The 25,120-nt window shown below is 42.4% G+C and overlaps 1 protein-coding gene across 4 annotated transcripts in view; it reads left to right on the forward strand.

Moving 5' to 3' along the window:
• The window catches only part of slit1a (slit homolog 1a (Drosophila)), a 97,355-nt gene that overhangs the window by 31,151 nt on the left and 41,084 nt on the right, over positions 1–25,120 (forward strand). For all 4 annotated transcript variants that reach the window (XM_086044501.1, XM_086044503.1, XM_086044502.1 and 1 more), the window contains exons 5-7: positions 21,858–21,929; positions 23,320–23,391; positions 24,416–24,487. In XM_086044501.1, the coding sequence (XP_085900627.1) occupies positions 21,858–21,929; positions 23,320–23,391; positions 24,416–24,487 (216 nt within the window). The remainder of the gene's footprint in view (positions 1–21,857; positions 21,930–23,319; positions 23,392–24,415; positions 24,488–25,120) is intronic.

Here is a 25,120-nt window from a genome sequence, read left to right on the forward strand (position 1 = left end):
CACATATTGATATCATATAACATAGCTCACTGGAATTTCATACCGCTGAGAATAATCAAAATGACATGAGAATGGAAGTCCTCACCCTGGCTAGAGTTCTCATAAAGAACATTTTGATTACCTGACATGGAGTTTGTGTGTCAACTTTTAGTGTAGAAAATTATACGTACATTGATCCCCAGTTCATCGCGAGAATTATTTTCCAGACTCACCGATCGTAGGTGAAAATCTATGATAAAGAAAGACTGTATCGTTTTTGTTTTGTAGATTAAACCATAAAATATCACTCCCACTTGCTTTAAACGTGTTTAAATTGATTAAAGCTCCATTTTAAGCACATTGTATTTGAACATCAAAAAATTGCACTTATAAAATATATTAGGTAATAATAATGGAATTAAAACACCTTTTTTACACATCGTTAATGTAATCAAACACAAAAATATGTACGTCTAACAAAAATCCAAAATTAGTGAAAACCTCAGCTCATTGAATGTATCAGTTGGAAGGAAACATGCTAGCAACAACAACACTAGATATGAACGAGGATCCCCTATGTATATTTCTTGACATTTGTCTTTGTTAACTCATTCTATCCCAATGACATATTTGTCCGTCATTTCACAGAGAGTCTGGAAATGTCTGGTACTGAATGAGTTTTAAGGAGACACATTTTATTCAAGGTGAGATTGAGGGCAGTTAGAAAAGGGGCTGATGCAGCAAAGAGGAGGCTTTGGAGTGTATTATAAATCTGGTTGACCAGGTTTGGGTCGCCCGCTTGGTATCCTTGGCTGTCTCGATACTAGAAAAAGTACCAATGGAAAAGTGTCTGTGCAGAATCAGGATGAAGAGGTACCATCAGCACTTAACTCTGCATTCCAGCCACATTGACGTTGATCGGAAACACTGAGGTGAAGGTTGAAGCGCACACACGCACACGCACACCAGCATGGATATAAATGCCTTCCTTGTGCCGAGGCCGGGGAGCTTTAGTGAGCTCAGCAGGGTAAATACAGTGATAAAAGCAGGATTTGGCGGGGCAATTGCAATGGAAGGAAGCGGCGGGGAAGGGAGAGAATTTATTCCTAATATCCCTGCAGGCCCAGACACATCAGACGCCCCAAGGCTTGTAACCAAACAGCGAGAGCGGAGCTGACTCACGGTTCCTGTTCTCGCTCTGCGGGCTGTCCTAACACATCAGCGCTTCCCTTGGGAAAAGCAACCTTCTCCTCGGGAGAAGACGACGGGCCCACCTTGCAGACAAAACCTGACCTTTTTCTTGAGGCAATAGTGGCGGAGATGAGCCGTGAGTGAAAATGAAAGCGTGAGAGGGCGGGGTGGTGCTCATGAGACAAAGTGAGGGATTTGTAGGTGTCAACAGGAGGCCGTGTGAAGATTCATTATTTTTTTTCGACATCCCATTTCTAGGCAACTGAAGCAAAGGTCAAAAAGAACGAAAACAATAGACTGGAAAGCGATTAGAGGGAAAGATGGGAAATGGGTTGACATTAGGGGATACTAATCTGGAATGCTGCAGCAGTTTTAATTTCAGAGATGGCAGTAGTCTTTTTAAATATTTACAATACAGATGAGCAGCGTGTGCATATATGGGTTCAGACAGACGTGCATGTGCTTGGTCCTGTGTGTAAATTATTAGCAGTTCACCATTGGTTTCATAATGAGGCCAGCTGGTTGTTTTTCAGCTCATGAAATTACATCTTGGTAAAACCGTCTTTTGTATAAGCAAATATTGTGTAGAGCAATGATTTGACATTCAGTAGAACCAGACTGGAGTATTTTTTTTTTGTTTTTTTTTTTGAGGGGGGCGGTGTAATTTCTAGTTGAGGCATCAAGTAAAAAAACAAGTTTGGTGGCCGAAGGAGCCAAATTCATAATGCGTAAACCTCCACCAAGGCTAAGCACTAACCCTAATTTGGCTAACCATTAGTGACATTAAAGCTTCATATGGCAATGGGCTTCACACATTATTCACAAGTTTTGGAAATTGTTTTATGTCCATCACAGGACTCCCCCACTGCTGTTTCATTACTACCATTCCCTTTCTTTTCTGACCGACTTCTGCCTCATGAGACGTCTGGTGTCCATTTCTACTCACGTTACCAAATATGGTTCCTTGGTCCATAAAGGGCTTCGTGCTTACGCTTCACATTGTGGGTCATTAGGAAAAAAACACACTTAAAGTGTCTCAGTTATATCGTGACTCACTTTGACTTGCTGGCGTGAGTTCAGTGCGATAAAGCAGTTCAACGCGGAACGACAGGACGCACATAAACGTGCCGGCGACGTGACTGTTGTCCGTGCGCATGAAGCCGTGCAAAAGGAAGTCAGGATGCTGGGGTTAAGTGCGGCAATATCCTCCCGGTTTTAGGCTGCATGTGTGAAGGGCCGACGCTCTCGCTTGTCAAAAGGGTGGCAAACAATCTCCCGCCGAGGATGCGGGGTGTCATTTTTAGCTTTCGGCTGGCCCGCATTGATCTGTCAGTGACAAAGTTAATGAGCGTGGACATGCGGCACAAAGTCTTGCCACAAAGACATCAAAGTGCCGCCGCAGCGACTGACCTGCTGTGAGACTGGCCCCCGGGCAGACCCCCGGGCTGCTTGCGAGCCAGAATGGGAGGAAGTGGGGGAGCTCTTGGCACCGTGTGTAAGAAGTTCCTCCGTCCTCCCTGTCTGTCTGACAAACGTGAAGCATTCTCACACACTCGTAGCGGGTTTAGCATGTGTTCGGGGCCGTGAGCGGGATTAATCAGAGAGCAGCAGCAATTCTGGAGGAGTCAATAGGATTCCTGCTCTCTGCTTGCGCTCACCGCCGGCTGCTTGGGAACTTGTGTGCTCACACACACACACACACACACACACATGCAAATGTCTAGCTTGCTACTTGGTAAACCATTGGCTAGTTGGCTTTTCTTTCCACTCTGTCAACAGTAAATAAGAGAAGAGGGGAAAAAGCAAAGTCCGAGAGCAAATATTAGCTGATGTAGACAAAGGCATTCCAGACGGAGTTGTCACTCTCACTCGCTCATCCTTGAAGTTCCATCCTGCTGCCTGCCTTTATCTCCATCCAAACCTCCTCAATTAGGAATGAGGAATCTCAGCCCTGTGTGACTTAAGTTGGGTGTGTTGTGTAAATACATCCAAATTGACTCAACTCAGCTAACTAAAACATAACGCTCGAATGCAATTAAATCCCTGTAAATTAAAAAAAAAAAAAAAACTTGTCGACTTCACGCACCGCAGAGAAGAGTGTAGTTAACCCAGCCAATGTTAAATAATTAAAGAGATTGCTAAGTGTACGAACTGAGTCTTCTAAATAGTTCAAAACAAGCCTTTGTCTCCACTCTCAAACACTGGGCATGTTCACCATGAAACTATGCCCTGTTGAAAAATGGATGCTACTTTATCTAGCATCTTTCTTATGCCAACACATAAGGCCAACAAAAATACTCTCTTCAAGTTTTTGGTAGTTGGACTATAGCAGACCGCAGAGTCACGGGACTTTCCACGCCACAACGAGAGGTGCTAGCCACCATCTAGCCCGCTAGCTATCAAGTTCGGGCCTTGTAAAAATGACAAAATAGCTCCGGCCTCCTCCTAGTCGCTAGCTCACACACTCACATTCACACCTTTTTTATATAGTTTTTATATATGAAATATAGTAGGAAGGCATAGTACCTGGATAAAAGCCAGGCAAGTACGAGGAAGACATATAAATGCCACGCAGGAACTAAAAAAAAACAAAACACAAGCTTCTTGCATCACTGACACGCATTTGCCATTTTGCTATAACCTCCCCTTGTCTGTCGTCTTTCTTATCGTGCGGCCTCCGAGAGTTCAGATGTCATCCTCATCCTTGTCAGGAGACCCCTAATGGATCGGCCACGCTCGGGGCCCTCCCAACCCGACTCCCAGAGCTGGGGTGAAAGGTCACAGCTAGGGTGAAATAGTGAGCCCGGGGATGGAAACATCCGCTCGGCTGCGCCTCCGGCGTGGATTATTTTCTCTGCAAACACCTTCTCCCGTAGGCGACGGCACAGCGGTAGAATACAGCAAACAAAATAAATAACAGAGTTCAGCGACAGGATGTAACATTGTCAGGTAAATGTGCTCCTGAACTCACACACGCACACACACGCCATGTCTGGCATATCCATCATATCCACTCGCGGGCCTCCAGACTATTCCAAAATGTGTGTTTGTGTGTGTGCGCATAAAGCCTCAGTTGTGATTAATTCGTAAAGCATTCACATGATCTATTGCTGTTCAAAGAAACAAAAACCAAATGTATGTGTGGCTACAAGGCAAGTCGACACACGATGATGTATGTGGGTCAGACAAACTTTCTCTTTGAGCGGTCAACGTTCTTGACTTGTGGTTTTCTGATACTCGCTGGATTTCAAAGCTGTTTTTTAATGTGTTTGTTTCATGATATGCTGCCGATATGCAAGTCACAATCTCATCTGGCAACGTTTATTCTGCCACTGCATTTTAGGTTTCATTTGACTGTTTTGACCCTCCCGCATCTTTGTTAGGACCCAAATGTGTGGTGCAAAGGCCCTCTGGAAATGGCTTTTTTTTTTTTTTTTTTTTTTCACCATTATTCTTTGGCCAAATCATTCATTCCAGGGCTAAAACAATTGTTCATCCGATAGAAAATTTACACTTGGTTGTGGTTTTTGTTTCATTTTGGTTGCCACGGCTGACAGGAGAAGACATTTCTCACCGACAACCCCTAAAGTCAAACCTTGGAGAGATTTGCGTGTTTCTTACTGGCATAATTGTTCGCGATGCAATAACGGTGCTCCCGATGCGCTGATTCCCTTCAAACTTCAAATCACGTCCTCCCTGCAGCTCACCTTCCAACTTTCTCTTGCTCTAATTAGGCGGCTTTGTTTTTCCTCCACTCCCACTCACTCCCCACTTCTCAGTCCCCTGGGTGATGCCTTTTAATTTCATGCCCCTTGCTCTGGCAGTTGCTCCTTCAGAGTTTAAGACACAACGGCTCCCAAATAAACACAAATATGCACGCATGCTCCCCACTTGGCTTCCGCAAGAGCATCTATGAATGGTGACCACATCGTGTCAAAGGCCTGATATCAGGAAGTTCGTGCCGGAAAGCAAAACAACAACAAAAACGGCTGTATTCCCTTTCGTGCATCGCATCCGTCGTTGTTGCAGTCATTCATCCAAAGGCATTGGCCTCATCTGGCTAACTGTGAACGCTAACTGTACTGGCATGCATTCATTACTCCACGCAGACAACTCTCAACCCCCGGGGAGTAATCATTCGCGATGTTAATGCTTGTGAATGATTGATGTTGCTCGTCCTACATTATGTTACGCTCTATCTGTGAGGAAAAGGCCTGTTTTCCTTCGCTCGGGAATCAGGATCATATTTATATCCAGACAAACCTGTCAAGTTGAGTTATTATGTTGAAATACACCTTTGATGGGCTGATTTCTGGGGAGGCTCGAATCAAGACAAAGACCTGCTTTATTATCAACCTGCTAGTGTGTGTGTGTGTGTGTGTATGTGTTAGAGAGAAAGTGTGTGGGCGTTCTGCCTGCGGTAATAATCTGCGCCTACGGCTGCACCTCTGCAAAGGTTCATTAACCCTGAAAGACCAGTGAGTCACATCTGATGCTCCGTCGCATAATGCAGGCCGGCTGCCACCGAATGAACACACCTCACGGCCATGTGGAACGTCGTTTATGGGCCAAAAATATTTACGAGCCGGCCCACCTTTATGTAGTTAATTTAACTTCATGAAAGTGCAATATCATTTTCTGGTGGTTGCCTATCGGTGACTCATACCTGCCTTACCTTTAAAAACATCATCACCTAATGCTCAAGTTGTTTTTAGTGTGATGGTCATGACCACACATAACAGTGGTGGCCTTTGGTTGGAAACCATATGGATAATTTTGGCTCTGTTTTTCACGAGAGATAAATTTACCCAGATAATCCGAAATACAGTCGAATTTCTAAGATCATATAACATCGCTGCCGGGCGGGATCCGTCGTGTCGAGAAAAAATATCAACAAAGCAAACGTCTGTCTTAAAGGTCTAAAGCCATGAGTGATGCAATAAATATAACAATGAGGCAACGAACTCTGTTAAGTGCATATGATGACTTACCTCCATGCACTTATCAAACTTAGGTTGCGTTCAAGAGCAGCAGTGTATTTGTGTTTGTATTTGTGTATTTGCTATTTTCATTGCTTTAAATTGGATAAAATTGTAAAAAAAATTACAGACGAAGTAGTATCGATTTGTGAAATGTTTTTGTCCGTACGAGGTTTCTGCCGGACAGCAAGATCATTTTTTTTTTTTTTAACAATTCAGTATTCTAAATGGTTTCTAACTTATTTTTACACTTGTATGACACTTAAATGTGCATGTGCAGTGTGACTCCCTAGTCATTCGCCATTATCATTCTTTGTCAAGTGTGTCTTTTTGTCTTTACACTTAACAGTGGTTAACTTAATTTCATGCTTGTATTACTGCACTTCGGTTGCAAAAAGGCCATAGGCCCTATTCATCTGCAATTCATCATTCCTTTTGTTTTTCTTTATTTACGATTAATAATTGTTGTTTTTGCACATGTATAACAGTTAACGATGTTAGAAAAATTACATGAACATGACTCATCTTCATATTATGCCTTCGCCATTAAGACTGAGTGTTGTTCTGTTTTATTGAATTTAATATTAACTTATTTTTTACACTTTTTTGACACTTAATATTAAAATATATACAAACGGCATGTGCGGTTGCAGTTTGAATTTGTGAGGGATTATTTCTATTTCCTGCTGGAAAATGTCCAAAACATGAACAAGCGGTGGATTGTCCAGCATCTTGAAACAGATTGTGTAGTACTTTGGGTATCAGATTTGATTTGTGCCCGTCTTCTTATCGAAAAGAGTATTTCTTTTCAGGGACGCTTATAATGAATAAACCACAGGCATCACTGTGACCAATTTTCTTTGGAGCCACAGCAATAATTCCTTTGATTATTGTTCACAGTGAAGTCCGGCGTAATCCCCTGTAAAAGATCGTTTGAAATGCTTGTCTCGCTCACTCGTCTCCTGCATGGCAGTTCTTCACTCACGCCCCTGCCCATATTATATGTGGGCTGTGAGTGTGGGAGGATGAGGGTATTCCGCGGCAGTGTGGGGGACCAAGTAAACATGCAGAATAATCACTAATATCCATTGTTATGCTGAAGGCGACTCCCGCCCATTGCAACACAGCTGGGACCAACTTCATTGTCCTCTTTTCCTTCTGTCACTTTCTGTCTTTCTCACAAGCAGAACACACACACGTTTGAGCTGCTAACCCAGTGAGGATGATTATTGACATTCCCTCGCCTTTAGTTATCACAATTAAACGCCTAACCTCAGTTCATTAATTCTACCATAACTTTAAAACACAAGTCTGATTTACTCACTTACTGTGCAACGTTGCTTTTTCCTGGAGCAATGCCATCACTGTGTGGGATTCCGAGCGTCTCCGCTGAGTAGTCCCACCACGCCGCCTGTCTTTCTTTCTTTTTTTTTTTTTTTTTTTTTTTTTTTTTTTCCAGAGACAGTGATGTTCATGAGGCATCTCTGTTAGGTATTTTTGCTTTCACCCTTGATCTGTGTTTGGAAGTGTATTTAAATTTAAAGAGCAACCAAAAATCTAGTCACATCTGGTCAAACTGGTCCAAAGAATGACACACACTAACCCCGTGGCTTGGGTACCATCTGTCTCCTAGCAACCAGAAATGGCCTTTTTGGCATTGACTCAGTTTGACCTGACAAGTGACAATAGCTTTGTTGCAGTAGTACTGATGAAAACTGAAGAGATTGGCAGGAAATGTCATTTTAATTACTGTGTATTGATGGGGAACTCATTGACACACATCTTAAACTCAGACTCAGACACTCGACATTGACATACATTCTTTACATTTTTATTTATGCTTTTCTCCAGATTTTTTGTCACATGTATTTGTTATACTTTCAACAGTCACTAACTTTTTTTCCATTATTATCTACACTAATTTGGAGAAGCGTTCCGCAAAGTTTTTTTCGACACAAATGTGCTTCACACACATATTTTGACGTTCTAGCATAGAATGATAAAAACGAAGGATTTTCTAAACACATGAAATCCATTCCGAATAATGGTGAGATAATTAGTGGGAGCCCTGCTTGTCCCACCTGGGAGTAATCTGTTTTTCTTTCAAAGAGGGTGCGCGTCACATCTGAGAAGAGCCCCTGCCTCTCCCTTGTGCACATGGCACGCACCAAGAAGCCCCATCTGACCCGGTCAGATGGGGGCCCCACCTTGCCCAGCCACCAGGGCCTGCCCCTTACTCAGGCGGTGATGGAGGCGGCGGGCTATCCGGAAAGGATTTTTCTTCCGCCCATCAGAAGAAGAAAAAAAGTTCTTCTGTGCGCCCTGTTACCAAATGGCCTGTGGCTGGTCCATTTTGGCTAAAAATTAAGTTATCCATTTTGGTTAATTTCCCAATAAACGGGCAGCAGAGCCCAAACAAATGTGTGCCATAAAGATATACTGCGTCATTACAAATTCATAGAGGACCTTACGTAAGAATAAATAGTATAAAAAAAGTATTAAAAAAATCCCTTCCACGCTTTTACTCACATATGGTTTTATCATCACATTCAACAAGCATAGAAGTTGGGGTCCGGCATTAAACAACCTCAACTTTGTTTTGTTGCCAGAGTAAGTGAAGTAGAGCTGTCTGCCTCCCTGACTGCCTCATGTAATATTCATGCAAGGTTCCCATGGTCTCAGAGACCTTGCAGTTATTTATTCATAGCTTCATGAATGCTTCGACTGACCTCTGACATATACACACTTGTCACAGAGAGGAAGTGTTGCCTTCTGATTGCACACACACACACACAGTAGAAACTCACACAAATGTTTAGCTGACCAGTCGCTAACCTCTTTTCTTATGTAACTGGTTGTTTGGAATGGACTAGCGGTAGCAGCCTGCATTCTTTCGTCAATATGGATTTGTATGAGTTCTAAATTTTGAATTCATGACCTTTAAGTGAAATGAATTTCGAGGCGGTCGATCTGTTTCCAGCATATTACATCAGTGTAATTCTATCCTCTTTTTGGGGGGCTGATAAAGCAGTATCAGGAACAGTTTATCTTGTCTTCTGCAAACCACTTGTCACCCGCATTGTGTCATTAGCGCCAAACACAGGGCGCCGCGATACTGTCAACGCGGGCCTAAATCACTGCTTTTTACAGTGCCGTCTTGCTGCAAGAAGATAAGGCGTGTGTATATGTATGCGTTGAAGGCTGTGCTTGTGTGTGTATGGTGAATGATAAGGTGATTCATGAGTTGACCTGTTGACTTGAGTCGTAGACTTGACGTGGACCACAATGCACCTGTCTCATCCATCATGGCCAGCAGAGGAGTATAAACGCCACAAACGGGTTTTACTCTTCTATCTTGTCAGGCCCCATAGAACACCTACATTTCCTGCACACACAAGCCATTACTCCTATTGAATTTTTGCTAAGCCGACACTAGCCTGGCAGTGATTCTTTACATTTGTTGGTGCAGTTTTATTTGGATTTCTTTTTTAAAAAAGTAATTATGGTTAAACAACGTCCACCCAAAATCAGCTGGATATGAGGCTCAACTTTGACCCTAGAAATTGCATGGGTAGCGGTATGCTGTTGTTAGCTTATTCATCCAAATGCTAATGTTATGCTAGTATTATGAGGCTTCAACTCATATGTTTAGCCTGTGAGGCTAACAAAGCTATCTATGTGCTCTTTTGCGTGTGATGTCCGATTGGTTTTTGCTTTTAGACGATTTTAATAGTCACCAATTGTGAACGGGATAGGACGTAGAGAAAATTGATCTTTTGTGTTAGTGCTATTAGTGTAAATCGCTAGTGAGCTCCTGGTGACACTCCGTTATGTTGGTAAGCTTGTTTGACTTAGCAACAGTAACTAAGAGGCGCAAATGTTCTATTAACTCTTTATGCTCATTTTTCAGTCGGGCACGCTCTCATTGTGTGGCTCAGTGCAATTCTCCACCACAATCAAGTGCATGCCGTCCATTAAGTGCCTTCAAGTGTTGATTGAAATAGCCCCTGACTGTGTTTTTAAGTGACAGTCCTGTGATCTGCTGTCTTGCGCCTGTGGTTAGGAGTGGTGGATCTGTCAGCGCATCAACTCAATAACTCTGACCTCGGACCAACACTTCCAGGAAAAGCTGTCATTCGATACTCAGCGTCCGTTTTCCACTTTCTAGGTAGACGCTCGTTCTCAAAGAAGCATCTTTAACTAGTTTAGTAAGAGCGTGCAGGGTGTGAGCCCATCTATATTGACTTTATTACCTTTCTAAATGACTTTCTGCTTTGCTTTAACTCCCATTGAGTGCTTCACATTAGTATTAAACGCGCAGACTTATTTCCCGGCTGTCCTTAGAGATTACACATAATTGTTCCTATATTGGTTCCCACTCACATCTATAGACGATTTTGAGTCGCCATACACCTGACATGCCTGTTTCTAACCTATAGTGGGAAGCCGGAGTACTCTGAAAAACTCCACACATGTACGTCAGTGTAATGGTTAGTTGTATATTTCATAAAATAATTTAATTAGTTGTTGTTTGCTTCTACGTCAATGCGTTAAATCCGTGTCTTTATGTGAAACCTTTCAGTGGTGCAAAAAAAAAAAACAATTGTGGGCCGCTGTCCTTGAGAACTACGCCAAATCAGCCGATCATGCAGGCCCATATTGTGAGGTCATCAAGTTAAGTGTGTGGGTCATGAAAAATGAGCACCAAACAACCACCTCAGGTGCTCCTCAGACCAAAGATGATATGGCCATTCCTGTTTATTATCATAAACTAAGACATTTTGTGAGTTAAATGTTGTCATTGCTTTTTATAACACTTCCACTAAGTTGTATTTGTCCTTAGAAATGTATGGCTGTCTGGATCAAATGCCTTATAGGCTATTAAAAGACCGACAGGTCATATGTCCCCCACCGCTGTTCTTAACTTTAATTAAATTCAGAACTGCACAAACTGTAATCCACACTTGTATTGTGCTCTAACATTAACCGGACTGCTCTGTTCTGTTCTGTTAGCTTGCGATAAATTAACACGGTTGTGAAATCGTTTAAAGGGAATAAGAGAAAAAAAAATGCTGCTTCCCACTGAAAACATTTGATAAAATCTTCACCCGGGCTTTTCCCAATCATCTGCCGCTTAAACACTGTTTCCATGTGGACAAATAGTCAAAATGCATATAGCAAATCATACTTTTTTGGACCTGTGTTCATCCAAACATAATGCCAATCATAAAATCAATAGGTGAAAATTTGCGATTTAGAGAGGAAATTCAGTGGCTCATAAACGGAGATTAGGGTTTAGATTAGGGATCATAGAAGGAGACACGCACACACCGTTCTCATGTTTAGCTATTGATTTCCTTCTTTTTTGAACAATTATATGATTAGGCTTTCAAGTAGCACTATCGCTAGCAGTTTTCAGGTCCTTTGTAGTCATAATCAGGGCTGATTTGGATCAAAAAACACCACCTGTGCAACGCACAGAGAGGACAAGGTGTGCACAGAGCCAAAAATATCGGCGTTTGTGAGCCGAAGCATAATGTGCGAACCGAGGCGATACCCCGTCTAAATTTTGTTTGCAAAGTACATTTTTCTTGAACCAGGGCATTCATGGACTGAGGTTCCATTGTGTTCTGTAAGAACCCAGAAAATACAATCGCTGCTAAATTTGCGATATAGCGAAGGGCGCAAAATATGAGCTGTGATGTAACAGAGGGAACATTGTTTACACCTGCAACCTGGATGTGATACATTATTAAAAATCAATCAGTGTTGCAGCAGAATAGTAAGACAAAAAATAAATCACTCATAGTTTCATAGTGATAGTTAATGGCACTAATAATGGGCCTACTGAGAGGTGTATGTTTCCCCTAGCCCCGGTTTTCCTCCCATCTTTTCTCCTCGTTCTCTTTCCTCTATTGTCTACCTTGATTGATGGACGGGGCTCGGCGGCGTCCGGGTGCAAAGCCTCGCTGTCCCCGCCCCCCCCCCCCCCCCCACGCCCCAACCCTTCCTTCATTCGACCGCGCCTGTAAGCGCTCGTCATGATCGATGCCGCTCAACCGCCCTCCATGGCTCAGCTTGACTGCCAGTGAAAGCCTTGGACACACTCCGAAACACAAGCAGACATAATGGCAGAGGAAATGAGGGTGAATCGAGAGCCGGCGAGGCGGGATAGATTTTCTCCTGTCTTTCTTCACCGTATTAACTCTTTCTTTCGCTTCACGGGTGGCAGGAAGGCACACCGGCCAAGTGTACGAGCACATGTGGTATTTTGGAGCTTACAAATTCACGAGGACATCATGAATCATTTACAGTGAAAGCAGAGATGTGGGCAGCAGTTAAACCGCATTCAGCGTGTGTGTCTGTGTGTGTGTGTCTGTGTGTCAAGTCCTCATGTGGACTTGATAAGTTCCACCGACATTGTGTTTTCTCTTGGTGGTTGCAGAGTGTTCCAGTTTGGGTCCACTGTGTGTTTCTCATTGGCCGCTGAGCTGTAGATGATTAGAGTGGAGTCCATCCATGAAATCCCCTTTTGCGTCCCATCGAAACGAGAGGATGTGTGTGCGACATCATAAGCGTGACAGACGCACTGTGTTGTTTTAGCTGAAGTTTTCACCATTGAAATAACACAAACCTTCTCCAAATTCCTCGTAGAGAGTTAGATATATAGATGATGACTGTGCTGTGACAAGCCATGGGGTCCCTTGGAAATGAGATAATGCTGCATGATGACTTATTTCCTGAAGCCCACATGAATAAACACAGAAAGCGAGAACGTTGAGGAAAGCAAGACGATAGCGAAGTGACACGCGGCCCCCACTCCTGACATTCTCCCCAGCTGTTTGTTCTACTTCTGCGAGACTGCAGTTGATGTGAGCTTTCGGAAAAAAAAAAAGTCGAAATGTATGCTGATTTACAGAGACAAGCAGATGCTCTTCACTTATGCACCGTTCGCTATTAGTGGCATATTTGTTTTTCATTGGATTCTTTGTAGATGACTATATTTAGACGGATGGAGCAACTTTCTCTTCCTCTGAGATTTTGAGTGAAAATATTTCTAACATCCAGCTTCTTGTCTTGCAGAGAAGTTGTTTCTGCTTCCCCCTGTATCAAGCCCTCCAAAGTTATTAGGGATGCACGATAACTATCGGACAGATAACTATCGGACCGATCTTGGGAAAAAATGACGTCACATTCATCGATATGTCCGATATTAACAAAACTGGACGAATAACAAAGGGCGCTTCAAATACACAAAGATTGGTCCGGTTGCAGTCACTTTACAAACATCACGCTCCAAACGTCCCTGCATAGCACAGCACGAAAACATGGCATCCATCACTAGTGGGGTATTTATTTTTTTTTGTAACTAAAGCTGTAACACATTTTTATGTTTGAAGACTCATTACCGTTATTGTAATTACAGCTGTATAGGAGTTAAACGAGTCACAGATTGAGTACGTCGATTAAAAAGATGCTTGAGAATTTTTCTCTGCCTTGGATGACCATTTATATGCACGGCTTCTTGTCATTTGTGGCTTTGTCTTTTTGTTTTTTTTGTCCAATCAGATTTCAGCTTCAATACCCCATGTAGATAAAAACTGGAGGAAAAAACAGACATTGTGCATCCCTAATAGTTATGCATAGAGTCAAGTATCTTGTTTTTATATTATTTAGTCACATACTACTGTAAACGACATCACACTTGTTCAGGGCTCAGATTATGACCAATCATGGCTCATTTCAGAAGAGCAGCACCTTAAACGCTGCTGTAGATCCAATGTATATTGTCAGCATTATTTCTTTACACTGTATGTGAACGTCCCCGCTGATCACGACAACCGTCGCTACACGTGGATGTGCTTTAACGTCAAACCGAAACACGGAGACAGAATGAAGACACAACCGGGAGGCATGTTTATCATTTACGTAGCGCGAAAGAGAACGTGTGGGGAGAAAAGAATGACAAAGGAGGGTGGCGAGATTGTCTTGGCCACACACAGAAACACTTATTCACTCTCTCTGGGCCACACACACACAAGCACGCACACGCACACACACGCACCTGTGTTTTGGAACGTACCCAAAGGCCCTGCAGCTTGAATCTCTCCCTCCCTCCACTTCAACTCCCCCACCCCCCACTCTTAACACCTCCTCCTTTTTTTCATGTGCTTGACACTGCAGCTTTATTCTCCGCTGCAGGTCTTTGTATCGCAGCCAACAAAATGTCTGCACATCTTTTCTTAACAAATGGTTCTTTATACTGTACACTCAAACCTCAGGTATGAGGAGCAATAAAGAGTTAATATGTGTTATTTACTTTATTCTCATCATGCCTCTTCTATTATTTCCATGTAATTGGTTAATTCGTGTTTGTGAGCATTTCTCAGCGGTTGGCTGCCTCTTCAAAGCAACTGTAGAGAGGGCGCACACTTCCATGCCAGGTCTGATTATGCCATCATTATCGCCACAACTTGGATTGTTTGAACTACCTTCCTCTACCTAGTCAAAGACAACTAAACGTCGAGACAAACTTATTTCTACCAAACATAACTAAGTATAGCATTCAACCTATCAACATACCAATCTAAACCCAACTATACATACTACCTACCTGCTTATTTGTACTGCAACATACTGTACTTGCGACGACTTACGTAAAGCGTAAGTCAAACCAAACATTTTTTTCAAGAATATGTTCCCAGCAGGCCCACTAGTTGAAACCCGGCATTCTGATTAATTTTGCGTTTGTGGAATATAAATTAAGCAGCCAAATGCACTCGTTTTTAGCCATCTCTGGGGGCGGCCATTTTGTCTTCTGTCGACTGAAAATGAAATCACAACTGCTCACAACGACCAATCACGGCTGACCTGTTTTCTGAATTTGAGCTGTGATTGGTCATTGTGAGCAGTTGTGATGTCATTTTCAGTCGACAGAAGACAAAATGGCCGCTCCCGAGATGGCTAAAATGGGTGGATTAAGACTTATTCCACAAACACAATATTTATCAGAATGCCCTGTTTCAACTAGTGGACCTACTGGGAACATATTCTGGAAAAAAATATCTGTTTTGGGTTGATTGGGTTGATGCTACTAGTATACTAAAACTACCCACAAAACAACCTACTTCGATCCACAGTACCTACTTGCCTTCATTCTTAACATATACATTACATTTTTAGAGGTTGGTCTACGGCTACGTTCACACCACAGGGCGTAATGCCCAATTCCGATTTTGTTGTTAAATCCGATCTTTTTATGAACTCATTCAAATTACAAAAAGGTTCAATTTGAACGCATCGCGTCCGTGATGTGACACACATCACAGAAAGGGCGACGTCGAGTGATGTGAACCCCCCCCCCCCCCCCCCAAAAAAAATGTACGTCATGTGGTGCAGTGTTTACAGAAGTCAGTCTGGTCTCACGTGTAGCAGCTCGTTTTATCATGTCTTATTGCCTAAGTAGTGAGGCGAGAAGAGGTACAAATAATTTTGGAATATGAGGCAACGCTCCTCGAGTGCATGAACAGGCAGCGGAAACATATTTTGTAAATTATTGAGCTATTAAGAAAACAATTTGTGTTGCCATGTTTTGCCGTCATTGATTTATACAGTGGATGTATCTTCATTTATCATTTCCTGGTGATGTCAGGTCAAGACACTCATAGTTGTGCTGTGGTTTTTCATGTGTGCACTTTTTTCTTTTTTTCTTTTACATTTTTTACTGTTAAGGGAGGAAGAGAGTAGTTAGCAGTTAGTGGCAGCACACGACCACTACTTTTAAGAGCCCCCACACACCCCATTAACTGGCTTAATGAGAATGTAATCAGGCACATTCCTGTGCCTGCTTTCTGTCTTTTTCACTCCTTGAATAAAATTAAAAGCGTCGGCAAGGTCACTTATCACGCAATCGATTCGAGAAATGTATAAAATAAACACTGTTTGAACACCCCTGAATAGGCACACTGTGTGCACCCCATTTTGGTTTGTGTCACATTCACTGAACATTAAAGATTGTTGTTTTCTCAACTCCAATTTTATCGTGGTTCACATGACACGGATAAATGTTTGATTGCATGAAGGTCACACCGAAGTAAGACCCTGAAAAAAATACAATCTAAAGAAAGATTGATTGTAGTGATGGGCCGGTAAAATGAGAGCGGTTGAGAAAGCAGCTACGAGGAGGACTCTGAGCCAAGAGTGCACTGCTTTGGAAAAAGTCAAGCCTTCTTGTTGAAAGATTTCCATCCTGCACATTCAAGTTATTTTCTGAAATCCAAGTATTCAACAGAAAGACAGACATCTGCGGCAAAGCCTCACAAAGACACCTGTGGGGTAAATTTCGCGTTATTGAAAAACGGGTTCCTTCCTCCACATTTGCTCTTTTAAGGAAAAAAACAAATATACAGTATTATTTACTCTATTTACGACAATTATGTTTCTTTTTAAGAAAATTCCAGCCAAGACACAGTGAAATGTGTAAGGAAAATTCTTAGTTGTTCTCATGCATCCTTAATATAATGGCAGTATATAGTTGAAAACAATTAAAGCAATCCATCAAAAAGCCAGATCAATCCATCTATTATTTGAACGTCTGTGTCAACCATGGCTTGCAACCGACCGTGAAGGCAAAGATTGTGAAATCATAAGGGTTTGAAAGACGCGATTGTATGACTTGGCGTGGAATGCATGTGTCAATGTAGTTGTTTCATTTATGATGTTTTCATTTAAACCTTGCATATACGTAGCTAAACGTAGCCACAGACTCCCACACCGCAGAGCCAGATGCCCTGAGGCTTTTCGCTGGAGAAGTCTGACCCATTTGTCTTTTTCGGTGTCCGAAATAACTCATTCGCCCTCTGTAACCTCAAATAATGATGCTCACCGATCGTCAAGTTCTCATGACCTTTGTGTCTCAAGCACACAAGGCTTTCAGCATCTTCGTGGGCGTATGATTCCAACAGGCTTTCTTTTTTTTTTTTTTTTTTTACAAGTTGTTGACTCTTGAAGAGTAGCTTGATTGTTCATGTTGAGGATTGAAAAAAGTACATGTTTGTTGTTGTAATAGCTTTACTATGATAAATGACAGATGGCTGGGTCTCTCCCAGACACAGACGTATCCGCAATTTGAGAAAGATGATGAGTGGCACAAAGTAAACATTACCCACAGAATCTAAAATCTGTAATAATCACAGCCAACTACAAAGGCACTCAGGAGAGCATAGACGTCCGCCATCACTAAACAATCCTAGTTTAGATCATTGTAAAGCTTCATAAGCATCCAACCTTCGTGTACAGTAAGCCTGGATTTTTGGACAGTATTTTGTCACACCAAGAGGGGACTACCATGGACTTATAGTCATCTATCTATCAACAGTCTTGACATTTTTTGTTTGCAGAACACAGGTTACAGTTGCATTTGGGTCCCGTTCAAACTGTGATTGTAACAGTACTTGAGATCTCAACATGGCCCAAAAATGGTAAACCTTTCTATGCATTTGATGACCTTATGAGATACTGTATGTTCCAATAGGTCAATTCTGCCATCCAAAGGATGGTTGCATTTAAGTTTCATTGGAACTGTAGGTGACAGTATTTTGAATTGTATGATACAGAACACCACTGCAAAGCACCCACAATGATATAAAACTGCTAAATTGTTCGACTGTGAGTTTCAGTCAAGACTAACCATCATTATCTTTGCAAAGTCAAAATGAATGGATCTTGGATTAGGTTACCAAAAATTAGTAGGCTCTTCCTCCGACCGAGCCCCTCTCCTTTACAAAGTCGAGCACAAATCAGTTAAGTCCTTAATGCTTCATCTTGTTACACAAATATAAAGACACACAAAACCAGACTTTACCTACTTGGCATAGGTATCAAATGTGTCGTTTTCTGATTGGCGGGATTAACATCCCTGTACTTATGCGCCAACACTAAGCACGTTCTACCATGCTGAAGAGAATCAGTGTTTTGAGCGCTATTTATGCAACTTATCGAAATAGAGATCAGAGGTTAATGATGTGAATCAGACAGGAACCAGACATTACTTTTCAACATAGGGCTAATCTCCATACCAGGCGCCTTGAGCTATGTCTGATAGCGTTGCTAATTACACCAGGGATTCTTGTAAACAATCTTATCAGCGCTAAGCAATTGCATTGTTTGAAGTGCAGTATTCACAGAAGCCCTAATACGACTTGGAGACTGAAATCCATGCAGCAAAGGCACACCTAAGAACATATGTGCGAGCCCATCATTAGGGTTACAATGGGAATGAACTGTGAGCAACGTCGCCTATGGAGAGCCTGGCTACCTAATGAACAAAGTGCCCACCCCGGGGTATGTTGTGCATTAAGGTAAATCAATACCAGGTCTGGCACAGCCACAGTCAGTTCACACACCTGTAATATAAAGAAAATACTTTCAAGCATCCCCTTGTGTTTGCAAACTGACATCATTCCAACGCTCCGTTCAAGGCCTGAAGGCTTAAACTGGAGCCAAATGGTCCACAGATCATGCAAATGCTGGGAGACCCTGCCTAGTACAGTGAGTGACGAGCATCTGACACTTTTGTTTGTGCCATTTAGGCCGGATCGAGTTGTATAAATCGAGTGACGTCTGCAGGTTACGACCTCTGCTCCTGGTTTCTTTTACCTGACGGTGTCTGCGCTTTGCTTCTGTTTAACCTCACATTCTGAGAGCCAAACACCCCGAGTTTGTCTTACAAAACAAACGCATTAAAACACACATTTGGTATGATCGGAGATTAGAATGATGGTGCAAGTAACTAGGGCGATCTGGCATCAGCAACTGATATTACGCCATGGCATCAACTATATCAGTTACGTATGTATGTATATATATATATATATATGTATATATGTATATATATATATATATATATATATATATACACTGTATACAGTGCACTCATGTGCACGGGCCCCTAAGTGGAGGGGACATGTTTTGGTCTTCACTAACAATGCCAGATTGCCTGTTAACTGTAAAATGTCTGTTTTGAGTGCTGGAGTACTGTATACATTTCTAAGCATTGCAACTTTAGATTAACCCGCTGACCATGGTGCCCCATATCCATCTTTGTGGTGAGAGCTGTAATTGTGCCTTATTTTAGGTAGTTCATGTTTCCCTGAAAATCGACTTCCAAACTAATCAGCAACGTCAAATCGCTCGCTTCCAAACTGAGTCAGCTAAGCCTTGGAAAAAACAAAAAACGAGTCAGAGTGTGGCAACCACAGACTATGTAAAATACAGCATGCACCCCCACAGAAATGTTCTGTTTGCCATTTTAAGAATGTGTAAATGCAGAAGTCCTGCCGAGCCAAATTTAGTTGGAACTGTCAGTGCGCAGAAGACTGCTGACTCCAAATCATGACCGCTGTGATTATTCTCCAAATGAAGACAGAGGACAAAGGGAGAAAGGCTTTATAAGCAGAAGCAAGAAAGAGGACAATTGTTTTCTTGGCGCGCTAAACGGACTCTCGTTTATAAAGCTACTTTCCACAACTGCTAATCCAATCAAACGGCACTAAAAGTGGTGGAGTAGTTGTCTCCAGCCAATCGTATTATAGCATGCTAAAGGGATTAGGGATGTTTTACAGCGTGGATTGAATTTTACTCCATAAGCACGTAAAGTTGTAGTCTCATCATCCCTGTCCTTCTGCTTCTTCCTTTTTCCCATGCAACAATAATGTATCAACAGGCATTGGCACCGTAATTGAATATGATTCCTTATTGTCAGTTGCTTGAAAAGATTAATTACTCATTAGATTCCGTGCAAGGTTAGGCCAACCAAAAGCTTTCCTCGCTTGTGGGGCTATTATGAATTTTGGGTAGAAACCAGATAACAAACAAAGTCTTTCACTCAAAGTCAACGGTTCTGATTCTGGTTCCCAAAGAAGGAAACGTGGAGCCTTTTCAATATTTCGGAAAAGGTCCAATAAACAATGGTTACCTACCTGCTAACAACATCGCCCTTGGTGAAAATGACTCGTATGCAGATCTATCGATGACGGCAAATCGTTGTGTACAAGCCAAAACGTGTTTTTTAATGCCTGCTCACCTCGTAAAGTTGCATTACAAACAATCTAACCTCTATTTTCTCTTTTTGTAAATCATATTACGCTGAGTGAAATGTCATTACAGCAACTTTTATGCAAAGAATGATGACCTGTGGATCATTTTTGGGACCACAATGTATCCCCGGGAGCCCCTTGTCTCATGAAAACACTTTGTACTTTGCATCATGCCATTGCACGCCACAGCATACACGCACATTAAACAAGCAGGAGTCATCAGAGTCTCAAGTGGAGCACTTGTGTCATTGAGATTTATAGATTGTGGAATTTGCGGTCACACTCAAGCATCTTTCATGGACGCCCGTAAGAAGTCTGTTTACTTCTGTCCGCCTTGTGGGAGCCCAGCACGTGTGCATTAGTATGTTTGTCAAGACGGGCCTTACAGTTTTGCGGTGCCGTGTGTGCCAAAGAGGGGGCAGAGCTTTTCTGAAAGAGGTTAGCCAAGCATTTCAAGTGCAGACAAAAGGGCTGCGCTAATTAAAACTATGGCTACTTTCGCTTTCCTCCCGGCGCACTCTTATTTTCCACACGCCTGCCTCATTGCTATCCAACATTACATTCTGAACACACATGCATCCTAATGCCCAACGATTATGTTCTTTCAGGCAGCAGTTTCCCTAATGAATCAGGCTCAGTGACAACCTTTCACTGGCCAATGTCATGCAATTTGTTTGGTCTTTGTGTGCAGGCTCAATGCAGGCAACCGAACACCCATGAATGGGCAAAGCACAGCGATTAACCCAAAGCAGAGATGAGATGACACTGAATAATGTGGACACTGTAAAATAATTCTCCATACAGACTTGAGGTTTTGACGTTCTGCCGCAGGAAAAAAAGAATTCTTAGTTCAATTCAGGAAGTGAAACGCACTGCCAGCAATACAATAATGAAATACTTTATGATTTTATTTATTGTAACTTTCATCATACTTTACAGTTTGACAAAACCTAAAATTCACCATATCAAGAAGTTAGAATATTTTTTAAAGCGGAAATCAACCCAAACATATTTTTTTCCAGAATATGTTCCCAGCAGGCCCACTAGTTGAAACACGGCATTCTGATTAGTATTGTGTTTGTGGAATATGAGTTAAGCAGCAAAATCCACCCCTTTTTAGCCATCTGAGGGGGCGCCCATTTTTGTCACAGTAATGCTTTTTCTGAAGGGCCAGTTTCTACCCAATTTCAAAACGAAAAAACGTTTGGATTGGTTCTTAAAGGGGAAGTCAATATGTTTTTCAAGAATATGTTCTTTGCAAACTCACAAGTTGAAACAAGGCATTCTGATTAATATTGCGTTTGTGGAATAAGAGTTAATCCACCCGTTTTTAGCCATCACTGGCCATTTTGTCACTTCTGTCGACTGAAAATGACATCACAACTACTCAGGGCTCAGGTAACAACCAATCACGGCTCAGCTTCAAAAAACAGGTCAGTCATGATTTAGGGTTGACTTCTACTTTAAGAGCCAATCCAAACATTTTTTCGTGTTGAAATTGGGTAGAAACTGGCCCTTCAGAAAAAGCATTGCTATGCTGATTTAACATTCATATTTTGGAAGGCACTACATTTATGGCTAATGTCCATGTCATGCCTTCTTGTCTCTACAGAGATCTGAGCGAAAACCTCATCCAGTCCATTCCAAGAAAAGCTTTCAGAGGAGCTACAGACATCAAAAACCTGTGAGTGTGCTTCACTCGTGAACTCAATGTATAAATATTGATGTAAAAATTGATGGTTATTTCCTATAACAGCCTTCGACATCAGTCAACATATGCAGTATCATTTTCATGTATTCTGGTTTTTTGAATTGTCCTTTATTTTTACTTTATGTATTATTTTTTATTTTGATTTTGTTTGATCTTTTGTGTGTGTTTTATTTTATATCTAATAGTTGCTGTGTGCGTCACTTAGAACAAATAGGACAAATAAACAGCTCCCCCTCCCTTTTCCCATCAGGAAATAATAAGAGATAGTCACTGTCATTATCTCAGTTCAAACGTGCTGGTGTTCACACACAAACATGAAAAGTAAAAGTTAACCACTGAGCCCATTTGAACACTTTTCTTAACCAAAATGGCAGCTCCTTCAGAGGCCCGTAAAGCTCTTTACAAGATGTTCCAGCAAACGGGAATATTGTGTAAATGTAGCCTAAACTGTCCCTCAGATGAATGAAAGTGCAGAGTCTTACCTTCCGTTGCAAACGGGTTTGCAGTGCACTTTAAAGATAAAGATGATCTTTTAACATGTGTGTTATGTCTTTGCTCCACAGTTTTGTGCGACCCTGTTTCCTGTTTCAATTTTATTGTATTGTATACTCCCATGAAGATTGTTTGATATTCCTCAAATTATTCCAATGCATTTTTATAAATGAAGGCCTTCCTCCAGCAAATAAATGCCCACGGACACTATTCGCAGCAGAAATTTTATATCATACAGTATTTCAAATAAATGTATGCATTTTCTACAAGTATTGCACTTGTCGCTGTCATGGCAGAGCCGGGGCCTATCCCAATTGACATTGGGTGAGAGGCAGGGTACCCCCTGGCCACCACCACCAGCCAATCACATGATATATATAGAACATCAACCATTCGCACTCACGGTCATTGCTGTAAATCCCTTTTCAAGAACCACACCCAATAGAAAAGCAGGCCAAACATCACCAAAAGCTTCTGTTCGTGGGAAAATAGGAGTATTGTTTTTGCGGAATGGTAAGAGTAGTTCATTATGCACTCCACGTGTGTTAAGTGGCGAGTGTATCATTGTGATTGAGTAGACTAATGGCTACCTTGAATGCACAAAGATCCCTCACGGAGGCAGTGATTTAGTTATCCTACATGCACTTTCTTCACACGATAATACTGATAATGATAAACAAACTGTAAGCCACTCTCCTTCTCCACTGTCCACTCTTGGGGATACATGAGCTGAGATGAACAGTATTGATTTTTCCGTAGTCCATCAGTGTGCTGTTTACTGTTTAGATGATAATGAGCAGCGTGCAGGGGGAAAAGATTGTTTTTTTTCTGTGCTACCTAACAAGCCCCCCCCCCGCTCTTTGTCTCGCAGTCAGCTGGATAAAAACCACATCAGCTGCATCGAGGACGGCGCCTTCAGAGCTTTGCGAGGCTTGGAAGTGCTGTGAGTATCTCCTTCCGACGCAATATCATTCCGTTAAAGCACTCGGTAAAATGAAGACATTGTTTCGCTATACCGCTAATAACCAGAACTAATGTATACACATAATTATAGTGGACCTGGCCTCAAAGCCCCCCTTGTGTGCCTCTTGAGGGGGCCTGCATCGTGAGGGCCCAACCGCCATTAACTCATTGTTCTACACAGTTGACAGCAAAATTCTCCTCTATCACATAAACACTAACACCCCCCCACACACACACACCCCCTCCCGCCCCGCCTCACTGCACCCACTTCCATCCCGGGGTCAGCTTGTCATCTTGACAAGAGGGCTCCTACCATCAAGCATTCCCGCCTGGGCCGATTACCGTTTTGGTGCCATTTTTATTGGAGAAAAAGAACTAATCAGCAGCATACATATTTGCAAGCCTTTTGTTTGAGCGCTCGCCTTTAAACAAAGGAGTCTCCAGTGCAGATTGGGCCACGGGGGTTTCGGCAGTCTTGTTATTTTTATAGTAAAAGGCTGCTTTTTTCTCTCTTTTTTTAGGGGGGGTGGGGAGACCAAAAAAAAGCCATTAAAGGCTGCTTTCATGGCGTGGATGGATTGCAGATGTAGTGATAGGTTGTCATAATGGTGTTAGTGGGAATTGGGGGTTGTTTGTATAGGTTTTTATGGGTGGGGGGGCAGGTTGTGTTAGAAGATGGGGGGGTGGGGTATCTAGTTGAAATATGGTAAAGGGTTATTAGGCTGATTGAAATGACCTGATTCACTGGCTGCAGCTGATGCTCAGGGTCTGTGCGTGAACTCAACTCCACGCAGGGCTGATTGGGAGTCTGACGCGTGTGTATTTGTATGCGCGCCCGTGGGTGTGCATAGGCGGCGTAGAGGCTTTCCCCATCTGTGTGGAATGAGGTGTTACATTCACAGCGGGTTGCCACCACGGGACAGAATAGATCCAACACCACAGCAAAATGCTTTGTGAAGAATATGTTGAGCATTGACCGTTTTTCTGCTCTTTTGTCATCGCAGAACCCTGAACAACAACAACATCAGCGGCATCCCTGTTTCCAGCTTCAACCACATGCCCAAACTGCGAACCTTGTGAGCGACACCTACTGTATTTGCTGTTTGAAATGACACTGTAAATTGACTCCGTAGAGAAAGTGCTGAATTATATAGGGTCCTTTGTTCCTGACAGTGTTGGTGGTGCTCAGCAGAACCACTAAAAAGAATGATCTCCTCGCATCCAAACACAACAACAACTAGCCCTTTTGGACGCAAATAGCCCCTGGATTTTATTGTGTATTGTGCAATGATGTGATTACTAAATGTAGAATGATGTACAAATGAAAACAATCGTGGCAGCTGAAACACTCTGAGCCATGCCTCCAATGTCTTGTGGTAGCCTTCAGGGCTTCTTCGCTCCCAGCGGGGTTACATTTTATAGCTTTAACTATTTGTGTGTATTGTCAGCGTCTGTGCACATGGATACATGCTCCAAACACCAGCGATAGCTATTCTCGACAAACGCAGCATTCCAGGAATGCCATGTTTGGAGTGTCGGGTTTGGAAGGCTCTTTTCCCTCGTCCAGAACTCCGCGTTTACAATCCTTCATGCAGCGTATTATTTAGTGAGTTTGGCCGCGGCGGTTGCTTGTAATGAGCTCGAGGATAGAACAGACACGTTTGTGCTATTTGCGTCCTCACTCGCTGTCAAATTGACTGGCAATTGAG

The sequence above is a fragment of the Filicampus tigris genome, chromosome 11 (genome assembly GCF_054856515.1).
Source record: "Filicampus tigris isolate MCC_2025a chromosome 11, RoL_Ftig_1.0, whole genome shotgun sequence".
NCBI lineage: Eukaryota > Metazoa > Chordata > Actinopteri > Syngnathiformes > Syngnathidae > Filicampus > Filicampus tigris.